At 43.5% G+C, this 27,939-nt stretch overlaps 1 protein-coding gene across 1 annotated transcript in view; it reads left to right on the plus strand.

Annotated features, from left to right (window-relative positions):
• dph1 (diphthamide biosynthesis 1) overlaps positions 1 to 27,939 on the plus strand; it is a 279,042-nt gene that overhangs the window by 241,534 nt on the left and 9,569 nt on the right. The window contains exons 5-11 of the mRNA XM_052077525.1: positions 138 to 259; positions 8,264 to 8,418; positions 11,983 to 12,104; positions 16,858 to 16,926; positions 18,318 to 18,474; positions 20,176 to 20,276; positions 27,726 to 27,804. Of these exons, the coding sequence (XP_051933485.1) occupies positions 138 to 259; positions 8,264 to 8,418; positions 11,983 to 12,104; positions 16,858 to 16,926; positions 18,318 to 18,474; positions 20,176 to 20,276; positions 27,726 to 27,804 (805 nt within the window). The remainder of the gene's footprint in view (positions 1 to 137; positions 260 to 8,263; positions 8,419 to 11,982; positions 12,105 to 16,857; positions 16,927 to 18,317; positions 18,475 to 20,175; positions 20,277 to 27,725; positions 27,805 to 27,939) is intronic.

The following is a 27,939-nucleotide window of genomic DNA, read 5'->3' on the forward strand; positions in this document are numbered from 1 at the left end:
GAAACGGCAATTGATCTTATTAAACTCCCTACTTATCACATCCCGCGAGAATCAATTTGTATTTGGCAGGCAAAAGTGGGGGTGCGCAAGTTCTGCAGGGCTGGACTAATTAATGTTCACGTGTGCATTTGCGGCAGGTTCACGGAAGCGGATACCATCGTGATGGGAGATGTAACGTACGGGGCGTGCTGCCTGGACGACTTTACTGCCCGAGCCTTGGGAGCCGACTTCATGGTGCATTATGGCCACAGTTGTCTTGGTGAGTCTTTTGTCTTGTCTGTGTTTATGTTTGACTAAATGTGATGGGACTGTCTTTCTGAATGTTCTGAGCTCCTGTTTTGTGGAAAGCTTCTTTCCTCATGCAAATTGTGCCACCGTTTAACGGTCCCCAACAACCGGACAGCGACTGGCAAGGGTCCATGTGTCTTTGGAAATTAGGTGAAACTGCCTGTGCCTCTCCACGAGTCCAACAGTTTGTCTCAGTCACTTGATAAAGTTGAGTACAAAACAGCCATCTTTGGAGTGCTTCTTCAGAAAAGGCGAAAAGGCCAAACAATTACCGTATTTTCACGACTATTCGACGCATCGTACTAATGGCCGCAGTGTCATTAATGGGTGACATTTCTGTATTTTACACATACACAGGACGCACCGTACGAATGGCCGCAGTTTTACAGTGGTAAAACATACGCCAGCTTAAACATACGGCATGCATGCGCGCACTCTAACACGTTAGCTTGAAGCATACGGTAGCATGCCAAGACATACAGATGAGATAAAAACACGTTTTTAAAAAGGCAACGAAAGCAGAACTGAGTTCGGGTGTATTTTATTTAGCCATCGTACAATGTTCTCACGTTTTTCGATCAATCATCACCCAGAAATCCATCAAAGTCCTCATCCTCTGTATCAGAAGCAGAGGACTGCACATCTCAGTTGTCATTGAATGCATCACTTGCTAGTGTGAGTTGCTACGCATTGCCGAGCGGAAAGAAGGAGTAGCAACAGCAAAGTCAACATTTCTCTCGTGTGAAGCTTTCCCACATTTGAAAGTAAAGAACAGAGCGAAACATGGTGGCAGCGCGTGTGTGTGTAGAAAGAATTGTGCAAGTACCGTAATCCATCAAAAACGCCGCGTTCCCTCTCGTTGTTGCGTATTGTGGCGTAACTCGCTGCCTCTCACTCTTTGTAAAGTTGTGTTTGCCACCGATCATCCATTGTTCCCATGCCGTTTGCAACTTTACTTTGAACGCCCGGTTGATGCCAATGTCCAGCGGTTGGAGTTCTTTAGTCAAGCCTCCGGGAATAACGGCAAGCTCAGAGTTCATTTGCTTGACTTGTTTTTTCACCGCTGCTGTGAGATGGGCACGCATGCCAAAAGCATAACCGGTGGCTCTAAGTTTGAACTGAGCTTCGTAGGCGTGTCTTTTTGTCAAATTTATTTTCAGGGGTACTTAGAAACCAAAACCGGAGTTGTTTTGCAACAATGCACATTGCCACACTCTATACAAGTGTCGGTACTGGCTTGAGGCGTCCACTTACACGCCCACCCTTCACCATTGGCGGACTAGCTTGCCTGTCCTCTCTCTCCCTCTCTCTCTCTCTCTCTCTCTCTCTCTCCCTCTCCATATATGTATATATACACGCCCACCCTTCCCTGATTGGCCGACTTCTTTCCCGCATGCCTGGCCACAGTCACTTCCGCCTTTTCTCTATATAAACAGCGTGTCAGCTGTCAGTCAGATTTTGGAACTCAGCGCATATAAAGGACGCTCCGCACCATAAGGCGTCCTGTCCATTTTGGAGAAAATTTAAGACTTTTAATGGCGCCTTATAGTCGTGAAAATACGGTAGTCAAAAGAAGCAACTGTATCTTGCAAGAAAAAGAATGCTGCATGAAAGAGACAATTTCGGCAGTCCTGTCTCTCAGGATCTGAAGTGGGAGGTGAAAATCAACTCCGCCCTCAAAAAGATCCAGCAGGGGATGTATGTTCTGCAACTGCTGAGGAAGTACGGTCTAAGCTGTTGAGACAGTTCTCTGCAAGTCATTGAATCAGCCCTGGGTTGATGGATCACAGCAGACTGCTGAAGACAGTTAGGAATGCTGAGAGGATCATCTGTACCACTCTACCTGCTCATGAGGATTTGCACACCCTGAGAACTAAGACAAGGCACAAGAACCCTCCTGCCCCCACCTACCCACCCCCTTCTCAAAATAAAACATTGATGCCACTCTGCAAATCAGCTTTTCCATCATCTTAGTAGACATTATCAAAGAATACACACTAAAAACAGCATACATTTCAGCAACTTCTCATTAACTTCTCAAGATTACAAAATGTCATTCCATACATAATTTTTCCATACTTACTTGTCATGTCCTTGTTTATGATGGATGATACCAATGCAACGTGTTATACCGGAGACAAATTCCTTGTGTGTTCTACATACATGGCCAATAAAAATGATTCTGATTCTGAAGATGGTGCCGTAGTTGGCAGTCGCCTGTGAGAGCTCTTATCTGCTCTTTGGTCAATTATCCCTTTTCTTTCTTCATATGGTGTTTGTTGGCGCTTCTTGACTCTTGCCACTTGACAGTTCCAGGGCGTTTCTGTTATTTTGCATTCGTAATGGGCAGCATTTTTCACCGCCCCGTTTTGTTGAGCGGGGATGTCGGCACTGTCGTATAGTCTGTATTGGTGCGGCTGGATGGATGGCTTGCGGAGCCGATGATGATGAGAGAGCAGCGTTGACGTGGAGTGCAAATGCGAAATTTGGACCTGAGAGTCGGTGGTTGGAATTGAAGCGGATTTACATGGGAGATGCGAGAGCTTCTTGTTTACTTTCAAATTGAGCTTGTAGCAGACGTGTGCACATTTTAAGATTGACTTCTATGACCCATTGGTGAAAGGATACTTTAATTCTCTCTTCTTTCATCTGGAACTGCTTCAAACAACAAGGCGTATGCTGGAATAGGGTCGTGATTGCATGACTGTCCATGTCTTATGTGTGTTGTCACTTTATTTTCTTATTTTATGTTCTGGAAATTGCTTTTTTAAAGCTGCAGCTGTTGTGAAAGCGTTCGATAAAAATCCATTGTATTGTAACGTAAGCAGGTGACCAATGGCCAATTTTGCACATCTCAATCACAAAATGTCCATATAGGCAACCAGCTTTAGCCCCAAACTACAATCCTCAATGCAATATGCGGGTCAAAAATAATTAACCGAACCTTGGGTAAATGTAACCCATTCTGTTCAACATCCACAGCTACCTCGCGACAGGGTGAGGAATACAAAACAAAAGCCAGCATTCCGTTTTGCTGGTATTGCTTCCCAACACACATTAATCAGCAATCAAATTCACAGAATTCATCAAAATGTTACAACGTCCATCACTGTCAATCAAATGGCACGACCCACAAGAAGGCTTGGTGCTGACCGAAAGACGTATCGATCGACAGGAACATAACATTGGTCCGAGGATATCTGCTGCTCCAGTACGGCAGGCACATCGGACCTTTCTAGCCAAGACATGGCATTGACCCAGCGGATCAATGAGAAACATACTGTACATTAGAGGTGTCCTCCGCCTTCTCTCGGACCTTCTCCCTCCGCCCGGCTGGCCGTCTTTTACCGGACGAGTTGGGAAGCCCAAATCGATCGTTCTGCTACATTGCTGCCTTTTCCAAATACCAGAACTAGTCTGCAGAATTTTAATGCGCTCCATTCGTGAGATGATGCCTTACTGATGCAGGTACAGTATATGTTTACATTTAAGATGGAAGAGCATCCACAGCAAATAATTCAGTGGTTGGGCGTTTCATATTGATTGCTTCACTTGGTATAGAAAGTGAATACACCCTTATAAGACACGGCACCAAATAAAAGCTATTTCTCAAACCTGAAACCTTTACCGTTCTGTTGAAAAGATATCTAGTGGCATCGTACATGGATTGACTCAAGTCACTCAGTCTTTTGGAAAAGGAGTCCATCTACATTGCGCATTGTCTGTAATTGCAATGGTATCGCTTTCGATGGTGATTTAGTTCTGGGCTCAGGCTGTGCCATTCCAAAAATGCTCCCTCTGCTTCCGGCGAAGTCGTTTGTTCTTTGATTTGGATGTCCGCTTGGCCTTTCCATCCACCTTGATGAAAGCCAGTGCGTATCCATGTGACGATTCATGTTTTTATTTTGCCTTGACCTTTCCAACCACGCAACCATGAGGACGTCACACGCGTCTCGTGTCAGACACCTGTGAGAGATCAAAGGTGCCGATGCGCCTCACAGAGGAACAGTCTTCCACTTTCATGTTCTCGCTGGTGTTTCTTCTTTTTTGTTTGTTGCTGTCACCGTTTGTGGTTTGTCATCGTGGACCTCCTACAGCTATAGACTCAGATTCATTAAAAAAAATACTAAGAATGGAATTCGTTGTATCCGTACGACACATCCTTTTTCATCAATGCTCAATATAGAATAATACAAAGAAAAGCTAGTGGGGCTAGCCAATGAACTTGCCCTTGTCAAACTAAAACTAATACCAAATTTAGCAAGATACATTCAAGAGAAAACAATGCAAAAATGTTAAGTCTTTGGAATCATAAAAAACTATTTACGGGAAGGTTGGGCATTAAAATGTTTTGAAGGTTTCTAGAGAAACAACACAATTATTTGTTTCTAGTTCCCCTGTACAGTGTACAATGAACACCTTCAAAAATGCATTATGCCTCTTGCTGTCAACTAAAATGACATCAAATGTGTTAAATTAAGTTATCATTCATCTTGGACAAAATATTCACGTTTTACTGCTGAAAATGGCCAAATTAGTAAAGTATCTCTTGAACTAGAATGTAGTCTTAACTCATTCACTCCCAAAGACACTTTTCAACGTGTTTTCAGACTTGGTCCAGAATTGGACTGGGACTGAATGAGTTAATAGACTGGCAATGGCACTTGGCGCAGAAAATGTTTCGTTCTCTGCTCTTACAGTTACGGATTGTTTCCGTTTTGTAATTCGTTCCCTCATCATAAAAAAACTGAAGAGCATTTCTTTGTTTTTTTTCAATTGTCATCTCTTCTCGCCATGTTTCTTTGACTTAAAATCAGTTATCTGTCTTCTCATAAAAGGCTTTGAAAACCTCCCAGAAGTCAGCTCAGCGTTGACTTCTAAAGATTTGCATTGCCCTCTGCTTTCCGAGCATACAAATTTCTTCATCAACAAACCATTTTTGGTGGAAATGCAACACAGCTGAGTCAAGCATTTTTTTGGGGTGGGGGATAATAACCCATGACATGGCGTCAGGTCAAAAGAAAGTCACAATCAGGTGGTAAATATGAGGTAATTCCTAAATTGTTGACTTGTATGTTGGTGAGTCGCCTTAACCTGAAGGTTTTATCTCCCTCCATTGGTCATTCAGATTCGAATTCTTCAATGAACAGTTGTGTGATTGTTCAGCACCTGTTCACCTCTCCAGACCAGAGTCCAACGTGCAACTGCCACAAGCTGTCTGTTTCATTTTGCGTGACGAATGACGATGAAGATATCTCTATTTGGTTCAAGGTCATAAACAATTAGGGTAACCTCCTCCAAAGGTGTTTACATAACCTGTTTAACTTTTTGAACTTCTCGCAGTTCCAAGAAACAAAATTAAGAGTTCATTTGGGAGTTATTTAAAAAGAAGATCGAATAAAGGAGGAAATCCAGAGCAAAACGGGTGCACAGTGGAAAGAATAGAAGCAACAAAACATAAACCTGAATTTAAAACTCCCCTTTCACCTCACACCCGTGCAGGCGGGCACGGGTGTGAGGTACCTCTGCCCATATCTGACTACCTCTGCCCATATCTGACTCTTGTTAATGCTGAAAATTGGTCCACCTAATGAGCATCAGTCCACCCACTCTCGACTAAAAAGAAAACTGCCAAAAAAAGCTCCATTGCTCTCTGCTCGTTAGAGCAATTTCCACACTCATCTTTGAAAGTCCAATATTCCAAAAGGTTCAGTGATTCATTTTAATTGAAATGCTCCCTCATCCACAATTCCTCAAGATTGGAGACCGGTCATACCCTCAGTTTTGTGCTACTTAGGATGGACGACCCCCTGGTCGACTGGTTAGCGCGTCGGCATCGCAGTGCAGAGGTGCAGGGTTTGATTCCGGATCCGGCCTTCCTTTGTGGAGTTGGCATGTTCTCCCCATGCCTGTGTGGGTTTTCTCCAGGTACTCTGGTTTCCTCCCACATTCCAAAAAGCATGCACCATAGGTGAATGGACCCCTCTCAATTGTCCCTAGGTGTGAGTGTGAGCGCGAATGGTTGATTGTCTATGTGTGCCCTGCGATTGGCTGGCAACCGGTTCAGGGTTTCCCCCGCCTACTGCCCGAAGACATCTGGAATAGGCTCCAGTACGCCCCGGGACCCTTGTGAGCGTAAGCGGATCGGAAAATGGATGGATGGATAATGTCAGTAATTTTGCAGGTCAAGCAATACAGTGCCCGAGATTGTCGTTTTTTTGCACACTCTGCCAAATTGTTTCCTCACTTGATGTCCTCCAGTCTCACGTATCTCCTTCCTCATATTCTCAATGGCCTCCGCAGTCCAATCAAGTTTAGCTTAAAAGGTTTCGCTTCACCTGGGGGTGCTCTCGTTACCGCTGTTTTCCTTGCCTTTTGCTCATTCATCACTCGTGCAAGACTCCCTCACTTTCAGTCGTTTGATTGATTTACTTTCATCTTTGTTGTCCTTGTCAGTTGTCAGAATTCGGAGTCACTTGGTGTTGCTGTTGACGTTTTTCGAAGAAGAAAACCTTTATTTGTCTCACAATGGAGAAATTCACACGTCCTTTTACGTGGCAGTCATAACCCCCGAGTGTACCTGTTTTACTTCACTTGTTCCAAGAACACAAATCCGGCGGGCTGGTCCACGTTTTCACCCAAAGTCCAAGGTCAGCCTGATGAAGAGAAGCGCTATAGAAAATGGATGGATAGATGGATGCTTCAAGATCTGAGTCATCAATAATCCTCTCGCCACGATTTGCAATTGCTAGACTTACAAGTAATCTGGCAAACACTGATTAAGAAGCAACATCTGTCGATGTCAAACGAATCGAGTTAAACTTGAAAATTGTCTGATGAGGTCGGTATTTAAAAAAAAAAAAAAAAGACAAGTTGAAGGTGAGGCGTTTCGTCAGTCCCAGAAAGTAATTAACATTAACAGGCACATTTTACAGGCCTAATAACCGCAGTCATGAGGTCAGTGAGTTCTAAGCATCCCATTGACCGCGTCTCTAATTGTAGCGTCTTCGAAGCCGGTTGCCATCCTCATTTCAGCGCAAATCGATTGTTTGCCCTTTACCTTTTGAGAGTGCCCATAAACAATTGACAGCTGCCTCAAGCTCCAAGCTCCAATCCCCCTCCCCTTCCCCCTCATGATATATGAAAGTACTGCGATGCCCGTGCAAAATATCCCAATTCCCACTCCATCCCTTTTCCCGCTCCAATCGGGTGTCCTAAATCACCTCTGTGGTCAAGTAACTGACAACCTTCAACGACGCTCGGTTGCTTTATAACTCTTGTCGTCCTTCATGTGGACATGACTCGCCATCCCTGAAACAATTTTCCAACCCTCTTTAGTAAGAATTTCTCCTTCCTCACTTCCAAAGCAGCTGCTTTCGGTCCTCATGTTGCGATCCATATCTCAACAACCCTTTCGTGTCTTCTTTCCCCTTTCTCGCACTTGGTTCTCATCCCTCTCCTGCATTACACTAATCTGGGCCATTAAATACCAACTCATACAACATGCAACATCATCGGCCGTTGGCTCTGTCGTAACAGCAAAACGCCTCTTGGCTCTGCATCTGCAAAATTCATTGTGGCGCAAAATCAAGACTAATTGCGATGATCGGTGCTGATGATGATAATGTTCCCCCTCCCGTTTTCTTGGACTCCAGCCTCCTTTGTCCAGCGTTCAAGTCATCCAAGAGCATTTTTAATGTAGCTCCTCAAAGGCACGACTGCTTCCCAAATGGCTTGTGAAATTAATGACATCAATTTTAATCACGTGTGTATCTCTGCCATAGATACATAATAAAGCCCCTTGCATCGGCTTGACAAGGCACAGAGCGATGTTCATCTACATCGCCTATGTACTCATGAACATGTGCCAAGCTCTCATGTTTTGAGGCGCCATCAATAGTGCATGTGCCACAGCCTCACCTGACACAGCCGCTTGAATTATTTACCCTCGTTTCTTTTCTCTTGGTCTCCACAGTCCCCATCGACGCCACGGCCGGAATTAAGATGCTCTACGTGTTTGTGGACATCCAGATGGACAACGCGCACTTCCTGGACACGGTCAAGTTCAACTTCCCTCCCGGACAGTCGCTGGCGCTCGTCAGCACCATTCAGTTTGTGGCTGCACTGCAGGTGATGATGGAGCACTGGCATGGCATCACATGCGGCTTCTGTTGCGGGAGGATTTGAAACGCTTCCTGTTTATTATGCCTCCACTGGCAAGTGGATTGGCTTCATGCTGGGGATGGGCATGCGACGACGGTTTCAGTCCTCCACCAGATTGTGCATCGTCGTTCTTAAAGTCCATTTCTGTTCTAAATTGTAGCCGTGTCATGCTTTTATAGCTTGGCATAGACTGCAAAAAAGCCTGCTTCAAGCCAGATTTTGATTCGAACTACCCTCCTTAGCAACGGGGATGACTTCAAGTCATTCAGTACAGCAGGAATGAGGCATGATTGACAGGTGCTGATCAGAGGAATTTCTGCTAAGTTTGAAGTTTTGTTGGCTGGCTTCTTCCCCTCCCCCCCATCCCAAACACAGCCATTTCCTGTAAATGCACATTTAGCTCTAAAGTGAAATTTCATGATGGCGCTAATATGGACTCTAACCTTGACAGATGAACTTAAGAAATTGATAACAGATGGTTGATGTATATTTTCGAGGACGTTCGCTTCTTTGGCTTTCTGTCACTCTTCCAGTCTCTCAATAGTCTTTCATCTATAACTGCTTCAGACAACAAAGTGTATGCAGTAAAGTGGTGAAGATTGCACGACTGTCTCTGTCCTATGTGTTGTCTTGTGTTATTTTTGTTATTTTTGACTTCAAAATGGCGCCGCGAGAGTGGCTGCCTTTCCAGCAGCTCCTATTTTTTTGTTGTTCTACTTCTTCCTTTCATAACTTTGCTGCTGTGAAAATTTCTCCATGCGAGACTAATAAAGGTTTTCTTATTCTTATTCTTATTACTCTTATATCAACCCGCTGATGACATCGTCACGCTATGAGAGTTCGTCTGTGTGAATGTAAAAAAAACAACTCAAGTTGAATAAGAATAAATAATAAGAAAACCTTTATTTGTCTCACAAAGGAGAAATTCCCAATTTACAGCAGCAAAGTTATGAAATGAAGAAAGTATAAGAACAAAAAGTAGAGGAGCTGCTGTCAAGGCAGTTACTCTCGCGGTGCCATTGTTGAAGTAGGATATGTATGGTCATTGTTATTGCATGGGTCAGTCACCTTTTGGGTATTTTGCAGTTCAACTTCTTGTTAAAGAACAGTAAACTGTGCCAAAACACAGAACCACTAGACATGTTTATGAATAATTTTTGAGGTCAAATTAAGTTGACCTATTAAGGTTATCCAGTCAACCCCTCCTTATTCACAGTTCACATTGTATATTAAATGGTTAAAATAATAAATAAATCCGAAACACATGACCATGGGCGACAGTTATATGCATTTTTTTCACGGTCCCCTTCCTGCACCAATAGCAGCGGTCGACGGTGCTGCGTTTTCAGTTCATTCTGAAAATAAGTTAAGTTGGGTGTCTGTTCTTTTAGTTTTCAGCACAGCTCAGGGCACACAAAAGACGTATTTTCCTTTGTTTGTGTACCCTTTAGCATAACTGGCCAAAACGTCGCCGCCTTGATTGCCTTTAGCAGTCAGCAAGAGTTTGAAACTCCCCTCACCGACACCTCCCGGGCCTACATTTATCAGCAACACCCGGAATATACAGCGTATGCAAGTCAGGTCGCGGCTTGAGCACTTCAGTGCTTCACTTTAACTTTCCATCACAGCTCGTGGTGTCAGGTAGAATGTGAATGGACTATATATGCTCAGCTTCAAAGATCAAGCTAATGAAGCGTCTTGAGGCTAATAAGCGTGTGTGTTTTGCGCAATGAAGTCTTTATCCTGGGAAGACATTTTATTCAAACAAGGCTCTTAACAATTAAACATCAACAGGTTTGTATAAATGGAAAAGGTAATTTAATAACACACTGCTGGTGCCAAACTCCCTGGGCTAAACCTCTTTATACTGAAAGGCACAAGCCAGCTTGTAATTCTTGATTTCTGCAGCAGCCCATCTAGCACTTGGAAAAAACTGTACCAATTAAAATCAAAACTGGTTTTTTTTCTCAAAACAAACGGCAGGTATTTGGTACACAATGTTAGGTTGATAGAAAAGTGAGGAGGTGCTCAATCTTCAATGGATGAATGCCAGTGATTGACTTCCTGCCATTCTTCCTGTGAACAGCATGTTGCAGGAGCACCTGGAGGGGAATGTGAGTCGGGAAGTACTTCTCACCAAAAATAGTCAGTGTAGTTCTGCACTTTTTATGGCAATGTCACCAAAGCCAAGTCTTGTTTGTCACCAAAGCTAAGTCTCCTGCCCTACGAATGAGTGTAAGCTAAAACTAGTAAAAGTAGACAGAAACCAATGATGCAATCAGTACGTTTTCCACTTGATACTAATAAATAATACTACCAATAAATATTTTGACGTTTTTTTTTTATGAAAAAGCGACATTCTCTACACCCAAGTTCAGTTCAAATGTGCGTTTGCTAATATCTTTTTAGAGGTTATTTTGGATCTGAAGGCTGGCGTGAACTATGAAACCCGCTTAGCGCAGAGCTGGCATAAGCTCTAAAATTTATTTTGCTTTATTCGCCTTTGTTCTAAAATTCTGCTTTTATGCTTTGAACAAACACTGAAGGTTGCCCCTCATGTAATTGCTGTTAATCTTAAACTAGGCTCAGCCATGTAGGTCTTTTCTTTTTCCTTCATATACAGTATTTGAAAGCGCCTGCATGTGTATTTAGCTGCACCGCATGAACTTCGCCTCCAACTCGCGCTGTGTAGGCTGCCAAAGAGGTCCTGCAGAATGGGCGGCAGAAGCTCCGAGTTCACCATCACTCCCTGTTGACTGCCTTCAATTCGCTTTTAATCGTTCAATTCATCCGTCATCCTCCACGCTGAGGAGCTAATTTTGATCTCTCCTCACATCGCCTCAATTAATATACAGTCGAAGCGCCTGAGAAGAGGCGATTTATTCCATGACGCAGTCGCGTTTCAAATCAAGTTGGCAGCCCTGTGACGGAGAGGAGTGAAGTTGTTCATGACCGAGAAAGGATGGCTTTGGGATCACAACTCCAGTGTCATTTTTTTCTGACCTCTTTCTCTGCCTTTTGCATCACTACCCTATTTTAATCCCGACATTCATACCCCCTGTATAATTTGCATACATATCCCACTTTGCCTGCTTTTGCCTTCACTCTGCCGCTTGCTCTATTTTTTTTCCTCTCTTTCTCATGTATGGAACACAAAGAGGAAAATGTTTGTGGGGAGGGGGAGTGTCAACTGCAAAAACCTGACAAAATATGTGCACAAAACAAGGCAATCAGGGGCTTCGCCGGTGTGTGCGAAGGAATATGAAGAATGTCTGCAAGCGTGGCGAGTTGATGAATATGTCATCGCATAAAACCGAGCGTAGCATTAAACGGGATGTGCACACTAATGAAAAAGCGATGGTGTCACGTAGTCCACCATTATTGTGCAAGGACATTGAGAGATGAAAATGGTCAGCCTTGCAAATGTTCCAAGCAGAGTGGCGCGAGGTTAGAGGCCGAGCAAAAGAAAAACATCACTGTATTTTGTTATTTTTGGAACACTCTCATCTGTCTTTTCTTTGTCCTACACAGGCTGTGAGTGCAGCCCTCAAGCCAGAGTACGACGTGCTGGTGCCACAGTGTCGACCTCTCTCACCCGGAGAAATTTTGGGCTGCACCTCTCCACGCTTGGACCGCAATGTCAACGCCATAATGTAAGAAATCTGGTTTCGCCTCCACATTTTTTTCGCCTCCGTCCGTCAGCATATATATCTGGATAACCAAAGATAGCATTTCTCTCCTACACTCTCCTTACACTCGTCACCATGGACATGGCCTTGTTAGCCGAGGAATAATCAGCATGACATCACAGCAGTCATAACAAGCCTATTTTATGGGCGGCCAAAAGCAGGCAAAGCTTAAAATAACTGGAAGCGCACACGAGCACTTGTGACTGCAACACTGCAGCCCACATCACATTTTCAATTACGTATAATTTTTTTATTCCTGGTAATAAATGACCTTCAACGACCACAAGGAGACGTGTGACTTTTTTTTTTTCCTCCCCACAATTTAAAACAGTTCCGAGTCTTAATAACATGTGTTTGACTTGCTTTTGTCAAAAATTTGAGTTTTTGCCTTGTATACTGGCTGGCCAATGGCAAGTCTGGCTTTTGTTACTATGATGACCTCACTTTCATACTATGTTATACAGTACCTCACAAAAACATAGATTGGTGACATAATTAGAATCAAAACAAAGTCAACTGCTTTTGTCACACGATGTCATTCAATCAATGCACGTTGCGCTGCTCAATGTGGTACGTACGTCTTGGCCACCTGGAGAGAGGATAAAGGCCATTTCATCTTCACACTTATTTTTCTGACCTGTTGCAGCAGCCAATCATTTAATGCACCAAGGACGAAGAATACAGTAATTTCACGACCATAAGATGCACTTAAAAGTCTTTTCTCCAAAACGGACGTGGTGTTCCAAAATCGGTGAATGCTTTTGTGTGACTTTGATGAGAGTATCTGCTTGACTGACTTATGTTGTGCCGACAGCTGCTTATATACAATACAATACAATACAATACAATACAATACAATACAATACATGCTGATTTCTATAGCACTTTCACAACAGCGGCAGCTGTAACAAAGCACTTTACAAAACAGTTAACAAAGTAAAATAATAAACACAACACATAACATAAAAGACGGACAGTCGTGCAGTCCTAACCACTTTTCCGTCACACGCTTTGTTGTTTGAAGCAGTTTGAGATGAAAGAGGAGAGAATCAAAAGTGTCCTTTAACCAGTGGATCAAAATGTGCACATGTCGGCTACAAGCTAAGTTTCAAAGTCAACAAGAAGCTGTAGCATCCATTGACGAAAAAAGAGATTGGTTCACTTCTCCTGTCGCATGGAAATCCATTTCAATTCCAAGCGGCGACTCACGGTTCCAAATACGCATCGGCGCTCTTCGCCAAAGCTCCTCTCTCTTCATCCTCAACTTCAGCGGCCATCCATCCAGCCGCACCAACGCCAACTGTCCAACAGCGCTGACATAGCCACTGAACAAATCGGGGTTGTGAAAAATGCTGCCCATTACTGGCGCAAAAAACACAAGCGCCCCAGGTATGTCCAGCACCGACAGTCAATGGCGCCGACATTCCTCCCAATCAAAATCTGTGCTGGTACAGGCGTGCTGCCGAGAAGGCGCAACCACCAAGCACAGATACTGCTCCTTTGACGAATGTCGTGGCCAAAAAGCGCTGAAAACAGTCCATATCAGGTCCACACAATGAAACAACAAACAGCAACAACATGTGACAAAACAAAAGACAAAAACAGCAAAAAAGAACAAAAAAGCAAGGCTCTTGAAGAGCACTTGCCGAAGGCTGCCTACTCGGGCGCCATCTTCTATATTGAGGAAAGGCGGGCGTAACTGAGGACAACATGTGGATGTCAAAGTGTGAAGGGTGGCCGTGAAAGAGGTGTACCGTAAGCTCCAGAGAGTAGAGCCCAGTGTGTCGGGTGGGTAGAGAAGCAAGTGGCCGTAAAAACAAAGAAAGCACTTTCACTTTTGGAGCCAGCAGTTCACTATGCTTATGGACACATCCACTTCCCCAGTGCTGTTTGCTGCCCAACCATATCACAGGTCATTCTCCCAGATTCTTCTCTTTGTCAGCCCATGTGATTTTAAAGCATCCTGGAGCATAAGATAAAACTGATGGGACCGGGCTGAGCGTGGCTCTATATGCATAAGCCAGGCTCCATGGGGGGTCAGCTACAAAGGTGTGCGTCGAAGCACATGTGCGTCAGGATGTGCTCACCCGCGTGTCTTTGGGCGTGTGTGGGGTGGGGGGGCGTACTTTTCACCTACTAATCCAATGGGCCTTTGCTTTGATGTGTGTCGGGCTGTGATGAGATGGAGAATCGATTGCTTTGTCTGAGATTTGGTGCACTCTGTTGTCTCGAACGTTCCCACTGCCTAGTAGCTCTCTTTCTGTTCACCCTCACACCTGCAAAATTTGGTTTGACCACAAAAATGAAGCAGTGACTGATTTTCCTTCATTATTGCAGTACGTTTGTTTTAGATCAATGATTAATTTGGTCAATTTCACCCCCTTTTTGTAGAATGTCGATCTGCGCGTTATTTTGAGTTGCAGATAGAATGTTCTGTTACTTAAACTTGCTCTAAAATTAATGTTTAATTGCTGAATTCACTTCCGCTCCTTTGCTCATACTCTTGCCGCTAATGGACCGCTACTGTATGCAGATGTGAATGCAAAGGTTGGGCTGGTTGCATAACGTAACGGCGACTAATGTTACACTAAGAGCACACTTCATAAGACGAATTCATTATTGATGGTAGGGCTGTGATCAACGGGAGAGCAAGCTTTTAGAAAAAAGCAGCTTTTGAAGGCGAGCGAGACATGAGGACATTGCCACACAAGTGCGGCTGTCTTATTGTTCACAGTCTAATCATGGAATGGCCTTGAATCCTTTCAAGCAAAGTGGTGCAACAGAGAGACCGCAGGAGTACAATCATCTATGTGATGTAACACACACACACTCAAAAAATATATATCTTGGCAAAACATGTTTCCAGGTAGAGTACACGGACAAGCATCAACAGCTCTTTATAAATATTTAACAATTAGTGAGCGTAATTGCACCTGTACACCAGCAGTGCTCAAACTTTTTTGACCGAAGACCAACCTCACCTCCCGCGATACACCCGTTACTGTGCACTTACACACGCATGCCATAATGAGCATCGGCCATAACGACCCCCTAAGATAAACGAAACCAAAAAAATAAAGTAGGCACAAGAGTTTTCGATCTTGTGAAAAGGATATCACTGCCTACCTTCGTGGCAGACCTGACGCGGATGCATGCAACGCACTTTTGCAGCCTGTTAACTATCGTAGCTCATGTGTACCATTTTAAAATGCTTCTCTCGGCCGTCCAGGTAGCCATTCATTCTGAGTGCCATCAGTAAATTGTACACAAAACGCACTTTGCCTGATAATAATAATGCGTTACAAAGTGTACAGTCATGAGAGGGAGCATTGGCCTTAGCCACCCCCCCCCCCCCCACCACCACCACCACCACCACCACCGCCACCGCCACCGCCACTCCTTGTGACTGTTCATCTGGTCGTGTGTGAACACAAAAATTGTGTCAATCTCAATCCAATCTCAAGATAAGGAAATGATCCTTCAGGGCACAAAGTTCTTTGCAGAAATGACCCAACACCCGTTTTCTCAAGCCTGGTGGATAATTCATTTGATGATTAAAAATGGCAGCAAAGACCTAATTGGTCATGCAGCATTGTTTCACTACGAACTGAAAGGTCTTCTGGTTTACTTGAGGCCACTGCTAACCAATCACAAGGCCACAGTGCATCCTGAACTCATTCACTGCTGTGACGTTTGAGTTGGATTCCAACCATTTTCAATATTTTTTGAATACAGGTATTTTTTTTAATTGACATTAAAACAAAACTGTCAACCAGTTGGGGGAGCAAGTAAAGGAAAAAGACCCAATAGAAAATGCCCATGTGTGTTCTCAAAATTTTATTGTTTCGTGTTTTCCAAAAACATTGACTAGTTGGCGACCTTATCGTGCCCGGGTTTCAACAACACACAGCAGTTTTCAAGCGCCTTTTCCCTGTGGCATAACCAACTCAGGGAGTTGCCCACCCCAGCCGATGTCCTGGCCCAGTGTTCAATCCTTGTCCAAACTCTGTTGCATTGTGAAACTCTGCCTTCACAAATGCTTCCTCCAAACGTATTCTTTTACCACTCTACAGTTTGCGGAGTGCATAAATAAATGTCAACCCATGGACAGAGTGGACCAACTCCAGGGAGGCAATAACTGAAACCCATGTCAGTTTGTCAAAGGAAAGCTCTTGGGGTAGCAACATCCCCCCTTCTGCCACCCTGTCGTGTAATTTGCATTTTCTTCTGGGGCTTTGCGTTTGTTGTTTTGGTTTTTACTACTTTTTTTTTTTTATATTGCCATTTCTATATGCTAAGTGAAGCAGTTCCTGGTTTCTCTGGAGAGAATTGTGGTATATAAATAGATATGCCTTGCCTAGTGTTTTCAAGCACCTCCATGCCTCGCTGTTCTTTCTGTTTGTACACACTGCCTACGCTCGGAGTCTGCTGAATCCCCAGTAGAAGGCCAAGGGTTAATTGAAAGGCCTTGCATTCTCTGTAAACAGCATGCTCCAATCGTTGGGGGTCATGGTCCCCAAACAGCGGAGCTGGGCTGATCCTCCACGTTAGCCTCAAGACCCGAAAACTGCTATGTCTTAAGACTTCTGTTACAAGGTGGCCTACGGGGAAGGGCGCAATAGATTTAAATTGCTGATTGAATTTACATTTGCACAAATTGCTTTCTCCTGATTTTCTCTCGCCATTTCTCTGAAGCGTGATCTTTTTGTTTTTTTAGCTATTTGGGAGATGGAAGATTTCACCTGGAGTCTATCATGATCGCAAATCCAGATTTGCCTGCCTACAGGTATGGTAAATGATCCGTGTGTGTTCTTCAAGCTTGAATTTAGAATTAATGTGTTGCTGTCACTGTTGTTTTTTTTTTTTTTTTTACCATAAGGGACACATTAACTCCTTTAATTTTCTCAGAAATTGACAGTGTACTTTATGTACGGTAAGTGTGGATGTTGGCGTTTCAGTTTGTCGTCTTTAATTCAAATGAATTTCTCTTATTGTAGCATTCTCATCCATGTCGAATATCGCTAGCATGCGTTTGTTTTCGTCATACTGTAATAGAACTTCTTCCTGCTTCCTGGTCTAAAAATAATGGGAAATATAGTTCTGATAGTCGAATGCAGTCACGGGATAGACCCAAAGCACGCTGAGCTTTTCTGGTGGCGTGTTACCATTTTTACAATGGGGGACTCGACCACCGCGAAGTAAACTACACAGCCAGCTTCCAATAATTACCGGGGCATAACAAAAAAAAGTTTGGATAATGGTTGAGTGTGATGACTTGTTTCCAGCTGTTGAACTCTCTACCATGATAGCATCTAGCATTAGCCAAAGTCATAACACCCACCGTTTTTTTTTTTTTCCGTTTGTCGGAATATCCCCTTCTCTGCTCAAAAGCAGCCCTTGTGTAGCTGCACGGCAAACAACAAGTAAGTGAGACGCACGGCATAATTTGGTGTCCGGTCTCAACCTAGCGTAATACTGCTAAGTCTCTCAAATCAACACGGTACAATTAAAAGAAATGTTTTAACAGACAATGCGTCTTATGTCTGATGAAAAAATTGACCCATTCATTAATATCGCACCTAATAACGCGGTGTGCCCAAGAGTCTGAAATATGGTCGTGATTTGAAAACATTGAAAACAAAACATTGAACGTGAACCAGGCACAAGTAATGTACAATTTGTGTGCCTTTTCATCATTTTAAGATGATCAGATCATCAAACTATGCAGTATTCTATATCAAAACCGCTGTTATAAACATACCGGTAAATTGATTTCTCTGACAGTACCACTGTCAAAACTGTGATCGCTTGCTTTAGTGCCGTGTCCTGATAACGCAGGATGAGGCGCAAATATGGTTTTGATGACCTGTTGTTGATATGCAAAGTGAAATAATGTTGTCGATATATGCGCAGCTGCACAACTCACCGGTCTCAACCACAAACAAGATTCTAATCTCAACGGCGCGCAACGTCCCTGGATCCAAGTAAAGCAGATTAGATACTCTGAAGTAGCTCGAGTTGACACCAACTGCTGTCACACTTGATGTGTTTTCATGATTGGATTTTTAATCTCGTTTTGCATTTCGGTCCTTGGGATAGATACTCGAACAATAGTCCCTTAGATTGCATGCGATGATGACAATTAGGAGAGTGTATGTGCTATTTTTCTGTGTGCAGGTATGACCCCTACAGTAAAGTCTTCTCCAGGGAGTACTACGATCATGAGGCCATGCGTGCCCTGAGGCTTGAGGCCATCAACAAGGCTCGCTCAGCCCAGAGATGGGGGCTCATTTTGGGCACGCTGGGTCGTCAGGGAAACCCAAAAGTTCTGGAGGTGAGTGTGCGCGTAGGTGTCTGTATGTGTTTTTGTGTCAGCAGTGTTTTTGTCCCCAGGCCTGCCATGCAACAGTCTGCAATATTTTTCAATTTGACATTTTTAGTCAGGCAAGTTTCCAGCAATGGGAAATCTTCGTACGAGAAAAGTCACCGTTATTTTTAAACATTGGATAACACATAAACGAAAAAAATCATTATTTCTGGATGAGGCGACCCGGTGGTCGAGATGGTTAGCGTGTCGGCCTCACGGTGCAGAGGTGAAGGGTTGGATTCCTGCATTCCTGTGTGGAGTTTGCATGTCCTCCTCGTGCCTGCGTGGGTTTTCTCTGGGTGCTCTGGTTTCCTCCCACATTCCAAGAACATGCGTGGGTGGTTAATAGAACGCTTTAATTTGTCCATCGAGTTGTGTGTGAACGCGGATATTTTTTTGTCTGCGTGTCCTGCGATTGGCTGGCGGCCAGTTCAGGGTGTCCCCCCCTGGTGCCCAAACACAAGTGGGATAGGCCGCAGCACATGCCGCGACCCTTGTGAGCATAAGCGGATCAGAAAATGGATGGATGGATAGATAATGCCAGATTTAATTTGGAATTATTTTTTCAACGTCCTCTTTTAAAATATATATATTTTTTAACATACACAAGCGATAAGTTAATCAGTTGTGATCATACGCTAAAATAAAGGCAAAGAATTCATATGAAAGATATTTGATCTTATTCAGTTCATTATTAAGAGTGTGAACTAGATATAAAAAGAACCCAAACATTTGTGCAAAATGTTATGTCGGCATATTCTGATTCAATATGTATGCAAAGATTTCATTCAGGTCAGTCGTTGTCAACTGATCTGCAGAATTTCTCGCCCACGTGTTTTCCTTGTCTCTCTGCTCTGATACCCCCCCCCCCCCCTTTAAATGACGCTCCCATGATCAAGCTTTGCATGACTTGATGGTATCTGGAACCTTCATGGTTGAGATATTCCCAAGACCAGGCTTGGCACCCACCGTATGATTTGCTTAGGAGCATATGCTAATCTATTACGTGAGGTCCATATAAATGTCATCAGTATACGTTCAAAGACATATGGTGGTAGTCTGTAGCATTAACGAGGAGGAGGATTGAAGGGGGATTTACAAAGACTGAACTGCTCTACCATATTGATCTGCCGAGATTAAAAAGTGAGGTGCCAGATAATGTTGTACGGGCTGATATATCCTTTTTTTTTTCCTTATTGAACTCAAGTTATTCTCATAGACAGACACACAGTCTCACTAATCGAACATGTATGGGATTTTTAAATATCTTCTCGGCATCGATGTACTTCCAACACTTGTTCTTCTTATATATTAGCGTCAAAAGATCAATTGATTGTGGAATCTTTCCACCTTTTGCTCAGGACCACCCCACTTAGGTACTGTTGCTGAATTCGGTACATTGCTTACTTTGGACAAGACAAAGGTGTGCCTTTTAATTTTTGAGGAAGCCAGCTTGAGCCTTTGTGCAGAGCTTGCATCTCTGGATTGTGCATGACAGATAATGAGTCCAACTGGCAAAGGCTGTTGAAGAAACCTGTGCTTGTTTGAAGTGTCTTTGTATTGGTTGGCTGCAAATAAATTGGCTTGTTGTGGCAACCCCATGAGAAAATCACGTTTTGATACGAGGATGACAGATTCGGCACACTCCTAACTCTGTTCTCTCTGTAGCACCTGGAATCAAGGCTGCAGTCGCTGGGCAGGAGCTTTACTCGAGTTCTCTTGTCCGAGATTTTCCCTAGCAAGTTGGATCTGCTGCCTGATGTTGACGCGTGAGTAATGAGATGCCCACGCACGTAAACTAACATGCTACCAAAAGTAGGGCACTGCTTGATCACAGCCTTGAAGGAGATGCTGGTCAGTTGCTCTCATTGCCTAATTTAGTTCTCTGCTCTTATCAATATCACCATAACGTGCGTTTGAGACTTCCCCTATTTGACCAGAAGCGGTTACATATTATTATAAGACAGACATACGGATGTACTGTAATGGTGGATCACCTCTCGGCTTCTCAATATGGCAGCATTATAAGTTGTGAAAAGAGAAAGGATATATGCTTCTTATTACTGATTTATTACCTCTGTACATGTGTTGCTGCACCGTTTGTGTTCAGATATCTGTTGCTAAAAGGATAACACCTCCACACAGATGCAAATTGTTGGCCCGTGTGCCATTTAGTGTTTCCCATTTTATGTTCGTATTCAGCTAATGGAGGCTACGTATTTTTTTTAAATGCACAGCATGCTTTTTTTGTATTTTTTTTTTTTTTTTAGTTTAGCATCCTTCAGATCAGAATGGCAATAAACAGATTCATGGCCTCTTATTTCCCCCCAAGAATATTGTTATCTGCCAAACTGCTGCTTGTTGTGAAGTGAGTTGAGTTACCTGCCACCAAACCAGTGGCTCTCAAGTCCATTGAATATTGTCAGCGAGTGATGTAACAAAACAAAAGCAGTGAGAATTAAAAGATGGGGTCGGGGAGGGGGAAAAAATGTTCAGTTTAATCAGCAAGACAGGGCAAAGCATATCACGGTGATATGTGTGTTACCTGTCCTGTATTTGTTTGGTCGGAAAGGATTACTTAAATAAACAAGAATTCCTTTTGATGCAGTGCAGACTGGGAATTTTTGATGCATGTAGGGATCTAGAGTCGGTCGATAAAACACGCCGCCCATAATCCCAGTGTGATAAACTACGCCACTGAACGCCGCAGTCTTGCTATTATAATCGTGGAAAACCCTTTGAAAAGTTGCCGGTGATTTCCCGATTTGAAGGACGGAGGTCAGTGGGCACTCGAGGTGTGCAAATGTTCAAGTCTCGCTTGGGCTTCCATGATCCTTAAACTCAGGTCTCTCTTTCTCTCGCTCTCTATTTATTATAGTAGGTCTTAACAATTTAGAAAAATTATATCATTGTGATATTTGTTTTTTGTTCCCCCTTGATATTATTACAGTGCACTCCGCTTAATAGAACACCGGTTAATAGAGTAATCCGCTTAATAGAGCAAAAGGCTCTGGAACGGATTTGCCTAATGCAATTTCCTATAAAGATACACCGCTTAGTAGAACAGATCTCCGCTTAATAGAACAGGCCGTAAGCAATGAACATTGTAAATTAGTGGTTTTCGAAGTGTAGCTATCGCGATACTGTACCACTATCGCGAGAAAACGCGGTAGTTCTAGCCGTATACAGTAACAGGTAGCACGCGTCACTCCACACATAGACACACGCACGTCACAATGGCTTCAACTTCATTCAAGAGACGAGGGCTATCACCTGCGGATAAGAAGGACATACTCAGGCGATACGATGCATTGCCGGATTCTCAGAAGGTACGCCCGCGGTTTCCAGGACTTCCCTCTTATCCAGCGCATTGAGAGGGAAGTCAACCGCAAAATTACGGACTCCTGTTTCCAGACAAAAGTAACGAAATTTTTCTCGTGATTTGAGATGTTTGACTGAAGTTGATTAAAGTTGTTGTTTTGTTGTTTGATTAAAGATATTGACGTCCACAGTCGAAATATCTCTTCTAACTCGTCAGCAGGGTTTTTTCTGCGTGCATAACTTGGTCGTCGACGTGTCTGAAGGTGTACCTAATAAAGTGTCTCCGGTTAATGGAAACTCCGCTTAGTAGAACAGAAGCGCTTCGGCCCAATGGTGTTCTATTAAGCGGAGTGCACTGTATTGCAATTTAATATGCAACTATTATTTTTTCTATATGTATGCCGACTGACCTTAACCCTCCTGTTGTCCTCATTTCCTGTACACACCCTGTGTCCTCTGGGTCAAAATGACCCATCTTCACTAAACCCCCCAAATAAGCAGCTAAATTTAATTTTAAAAACCAAATTTTATATTAATTGAAGAAACAACTTGTCCTTCATCACATTATGTGTGATATAGTTCTCCCTCTTCCCTTGGATTTCTATAGCTTAAGAAAAGGGGAAAAAACGTGCAAAAATTAGTTAGGGATGCATTTGTATTCATTCCAATGACTAAAGTTTCTTTGTTTTTTTCCTCCTGTAAACTATTTAGGACAATACAATACAAGACAAAAATATGAAAAATAAGATAACCCATTCAACTAATTAGCACATGTAGCGCAGTATGCAAGTGCACAGCCTTTGCAGATATATTTCTTTCACCTATAGCACACAGTATGTGTTTTGCAGTCCTTATTTTCAGGGCAGAACTGCCATTTTTTCTTCTTACTTGCCCTCGCTGGCCAAGTGGCTGTGGAAGGTGGATCATCAGGTTTCTCAGGAGCGCCTGTACGTTTTGTTATGCATGCCTGCCTTGTTGGTTGTATGCTGCTGAGGACCATGTTATTTTGCCATTTTTTGAAAGGAAAGTCTCTCTTTCAGCTTCAGGGATTTCTTCTTGTTCTGAAGATGATTCATCATACTCTGGATTATATTCCTCCCGATCTTCTTCTGATACATCCTCTACTTCCTCTACTGAATCAGTTGTCTTGCTGGACAGCAGAAAAAATAGCTCTAGAGCCTCTTCAATGTCATAACGCACACTCATGGCGTCAGCACAGAGAGAATTCGGAGTCCTGTTATCTGTAGCACCTTTATAACCCCTTGAAATCCACAAAAAAGAGTTCTTGTCTTGTTTATGTCTGCTCCTGTCTTGTTCACGTGTTCTACTAATTGATCTGAGACACAACTAAAACATTGAAACATTCTATGGTGTGTAAATAACTTTGTGACCTTGATTTCAACCCTATTTGCCTCATGGGTCATTTTGACCCGAAGACCACCTTTGTACTTTTTTTTGTACAGCTTCCATGGAAATGTGAATAAAAACATTTCAAATTTTCTGCATTTGGGGCCAATCTAGGAAAAGTCATAAAATTTCAAGTTAAAAAAAATATCATTTTGACCCGAGGACAAAAGGAGGGTTAAATCAAGCACTTTTGCTTCCCCAAATTGCAGACTTGGAAATCTGGAAAATTGCTTTCATCTTCATTACAGTGCCGATTTAAATTTGATTAATTGTTCATCCCTCCGGCGCAGCAATGAGAGTTGTGATAAGCAAGAGAGGAGTTGGTGAGAGAAGGACAGATGAGCTAGACTGAAACATGGAGCAATGCGGAAGGAGTTGAAGGGGGCCGGAGCTTGAAACGTGGTGAAAGAGCTTTTTTGTTTTTGTTGTTTGGCCATCTTATTTGAGAGCAGTGTTCAAGTAATCCAAGTCGGGGCCAGCTCGCCCGTCCGCAAAACCTCATTATCGACACAATGACTTTTTTTTCAATAACATGTCAAGTGTGACCTTTGGGGAAAATCCAAACGTCGTCTTCTCTTCAGACCTGCATAAGGTGACATCTCATAGGGACAAAAGCATCGGGACACCTGGCCATTACTTTCTGAAAATGGAAGACAATGTATGAATGGTGGAGATTTTTTTTTTCTGTCCATTTGTGAGAATCAGCGGTCAGTAATACAAAGTTCCTTGTTTTGTGCATTTGGAACAGCAAAGGATTTCCCTACACTGTTGCCACTATCTGAAGCATATAATTGTCCAAAGGTTCCAACTAGATCCATGTTTATGGAATATGAAAGTGTCTTTTCAAAAGCGAGCGACAGCACTGTTTCATAATTGCATCTGTGATTTATCAGACGAACCGCCCGCATTTATTTTGGGCTTATCTGATTCACGCAACTGCAAATTGTTCAGCTGCTCCCGCCACCCCTGAAAAGCCCACCTCTGAATTCTTCTGTGTGATGTCTAGCTACAATAGACGCAACAACAAACCAACCAGGCGTCTTGCAATGTGCCAAATCCACTGTGTCGTATTGCGGGAGGGATGCAAGCACGAGAGAGATTTTTCGATGGAACGCAGAGGCCCGTTTCAGGCTTTCTCTGCCTTTAGACACCCACGTCGTCATCGAACCCGCCCCCCCCCCCCCATTATCTTATTCCCTTAAGTGTGTAATGAGACTCTCCTCAAGCAGCCTTTGTACTATTGTACACGGATCTCCTCGCCACACACGCTCATCTAGACTAGACTGTCGCCATACCACCCACAGTGCATTGCGGCATTGAATTTTTCCTATTTGGGTTTTTTTTAACAACAGCCCAATTAAATGGCTGTTTCTGTGAACATGTTTTTACCACTTTTGAGTTTCGAAGGCCTAATTGCTTCAGCGGCGCGTCAGGAATGAAGCAAGGCGCTGAGTACCGCTCATGGCTTCAGCAGCACCGAATGTGACGTCTCCGGTTAGGTTTAGCGCTCATGTGACAGATTGTCTCACAGTATAACATTTGTTTTCGAATTTCTTTTCAAACGTGTCCATATAAATTGCCTTCGAGATGAGCCCAAAGCTCACTTTTCTCCCGTCCCCTTTCACGACTGTAATTAGGAGAAAGAGAGAGTGAGTTATTTTGGGGTCTCTTGAAAAAGCTTCTATCCATCTGTCTGTCTTGAACTTTTCCTGACACTGGACGAGAAGTGGGATTGATTCGATGAGTCCCCAGTAAGCAATACCCAATCATTCCAATTTATGAGACTCTCGTTCTGAGGAAGAACGTTTTTGCGGACCGTTTATGGAAGAGCGTACTTGGTGAGTTCACAATACTCTGTTCTCCAAACTGAGAAAAGGCCAGTGTGTCCCAAAGTGAACAGGAGATGTCCCAAAGTTTTTGAAAATTTCAAAATAAAAGCCCAAAGTTAAACTTTTTTGGTTATTTCTAACTTGTACAATTGTTGACTGATTCAAACCATTGCAATTTTGAACTGTACGGCAAATGTCAGTTGAAAACTTCAGCAGTCCAATTCAAAATTTCCACCGGAATATCATCGTTTTCATACATTGCCTCCATGTAACAACAATGCAATGAATCTACTTGCGACATCAAATAGTCACAATCTTAACACTTGAAATTACGGCGAAATACAAGAAGTCATTGTGAAAGTCGATCACCAACTAATCTAACCGACAACACATGCCCAAAAGTCTTTGTTTATTGAATGAATACTTTGAGATCAGAAGATGCCCGTTTGCTTTTTTTTCCCCCGTTTTTGTTCAATTGGAAACATTTTGTGATATTCTGAGTCATTTGCCAGGCATGAAATGGCATCCAGTCATCCATATTGCCTTGAGGGTCACTGGCAAGTACAGGACCAGTCATCCGCCAATTGCAGGGCCCACCGCAGTTCCACGAATAGATACATTTTCGACATTAAGGTGTCCTGCGGTCTTTTTTATTTTTTTCCTTTTTAAATAACCTTAAGTTTGTTGCTTCATCTCAATTTCATCTTACATCTTTTTCTTGCTTACCCAATGGACTGTGAGTATTGCGTTGCTGTTGAACTACTGTTCTGCTTTCAACCACGCCGAAACTGCCTTTAAGACGACGGGTGTGAGCATGTTACATAAACGCATAAATGCTTGCAAGTGATTAGCCTCAACCGATGGACTTCAAGGTCTCATTTCCAATTCGCCATCTCACTTGGTTGTGCACACACACGGCAGCCGTGAGGAGATTGCTTCAAGTGTGTCTGACTCAGCTAGCTCTCAAATTACGAGGGATGGAAAAGAATTCACTCTGCGTTTGAGAGAGACGTTTAGAGCGAGGGGGGTCGCAGGATTTGAAAATTAGAAACCGCCACGCGTTTGCCCAGAGGGCGGGCAGAATATTTCTGTGCGAGTGGGAGTCAACCGTGCAATCAATTCAGCCGCTCAGAAACTTTGCCAAAGTTGGCATAGGAGGGGAACAGACAGATGGGCAATAGTAACATTCGGGCGATTAGGCATTTATTCCCCACCGCCCTTCCTTCCTCTTGCTCCGTCGTTGCCTCTTTTAGCGTCGCCGTACAGCTAGCCTTCTCTCCTTGGCCTTGACACGTGTCTCTTCATCATTGCTCGTCAATAACTGGAGGGCCATCATTGGAATTAGGCAGTGACAACGGAGCCGTGGATAGTTGATCTGCCAAAGCTAACCCGCACCATCCCCTTGCTCCGGCTTCCATTACCCCCCCCCCCCCACCCATCCACCCCTGTATTATTCATTTTTCTTCCCTCCAGCTGTTTAACACCCCCCCCCCCCCTTTTCCCCCTTCATGCTCCCCTCATGCATTTTCAAGAGTAAACACTTTTCTCACAGACAATCTTACTGCTGCTCCGGCTTCGCCTTGCCTTGTGCCCCACCGCCCTCGTCTCCATCTGCTCCATCTTTATTGCTCTTCCTCCCTCCGCTATCTGTGTCTTTCTCATCTCTTTCATACACAGACCCCACCCAGCAGTCCTCCTTTACTCCCTCCCACCACTCTGTCTGCCAGCTATGTAGGCTACCTCCATGGAGACTTGAATGGTGCTTCTTTCTTTCTTTTTTTTTATTCACACACACCTACCCTTTCCTTCTGTTTCCTATCATTGCTGTTTTTTTTGGGGGGGGGGGGGGCGGTCCTCGAATGCCCCTAACCTCTCACCTACCTCTTTGGCAGCATCAGTCATCCCTTGACTGCTTCTGCAGTCACACGGTGTAGCGCGGCTGTTTGCGAATCAGAACACATCTCTTCAACAGATGCTTGAGATCAGGTGGAAGCAGGAAGGTGCACGGTTCCTACGTGTGAGAGTGGGTGCACATGTGTCCCCCCCCCTCTCCGCCTCACCATAGGATCTTGGGGACTAGTGACTGGTTGTTTTATGCTCAGATTCAGAAGTATGTGGGTAATGACAATGTTGCCTCCATCATAATGGTGATCAAAACGCTCCTATGATAAGAAACCTTGGATTATTAACAATGGCAGCACAGAATGTTCCTGGGGTAAACAAGTTTATTAACTGTAATCTTTTATTTTGCGGATCCAATCAATGACATTCTTGATCGACCAATCGCCAAATTATTACATTTCAGCCAATCACAGGCAAAAATGCAAAATACCTGCTGATCTGAAGTCTGAAGTCTAATTGGAATCAGCATCAGTAAAAACGATTGTTCATTGATTTCAAAGCATTTATTCGGCTACAAAAACGCAACTATAAATATGAATTAAAAGAAAAACAGAAAAGAAATTCTGGCAAAAATGCGATTCTTTGGAGGAGAACAGGAGCGGCTCCTCACTGCTTGTTGTTCTGGCCCTAATTGGAGCTGAAAGACGAGACTTGAATGGCCTCATTGTTTCATTTCAAATCCATTGTCATCATCCAAACACTGACAGTGAGATTCTCTCGGCTTGATTTGTGGGAATTCATGTGCCTTCTCTCCTGCAGGTGGGTACAAATTGCGTGTCCGCGACTGTCCATCGATTGGGGTTCAGCCTTCTCCAAACCGCTGCTGTCTCCCTATGAGGTAAAAATGACCCACTCACTCTTGCCGTCCACTTGTCCGGCTTTAAACGCAGACACAGGTCGTGCGGCAACGCTGTTGAATGCCAAATTGTGCCATTTTGGCACAGAGGTTGTTATGGGTGGCTAAAGTGTTTTT

The sequence above is a fragment of the Hippocampus zosterae genome, chromosome 10, assembly GCF_025434085.1.
Source record: "Hippocampus zosterae strain Florida chromosome 10, ASM2543408v3, whole genome shotgun sequence".
In the NCBI taxonomy this organism is placed as follows: Eukaryota; Metazoa; Chordata; class Actinopteri; order Syngnathiformes; family Syngnathidae; genus Hippocampus; species Hippocampus zosterae.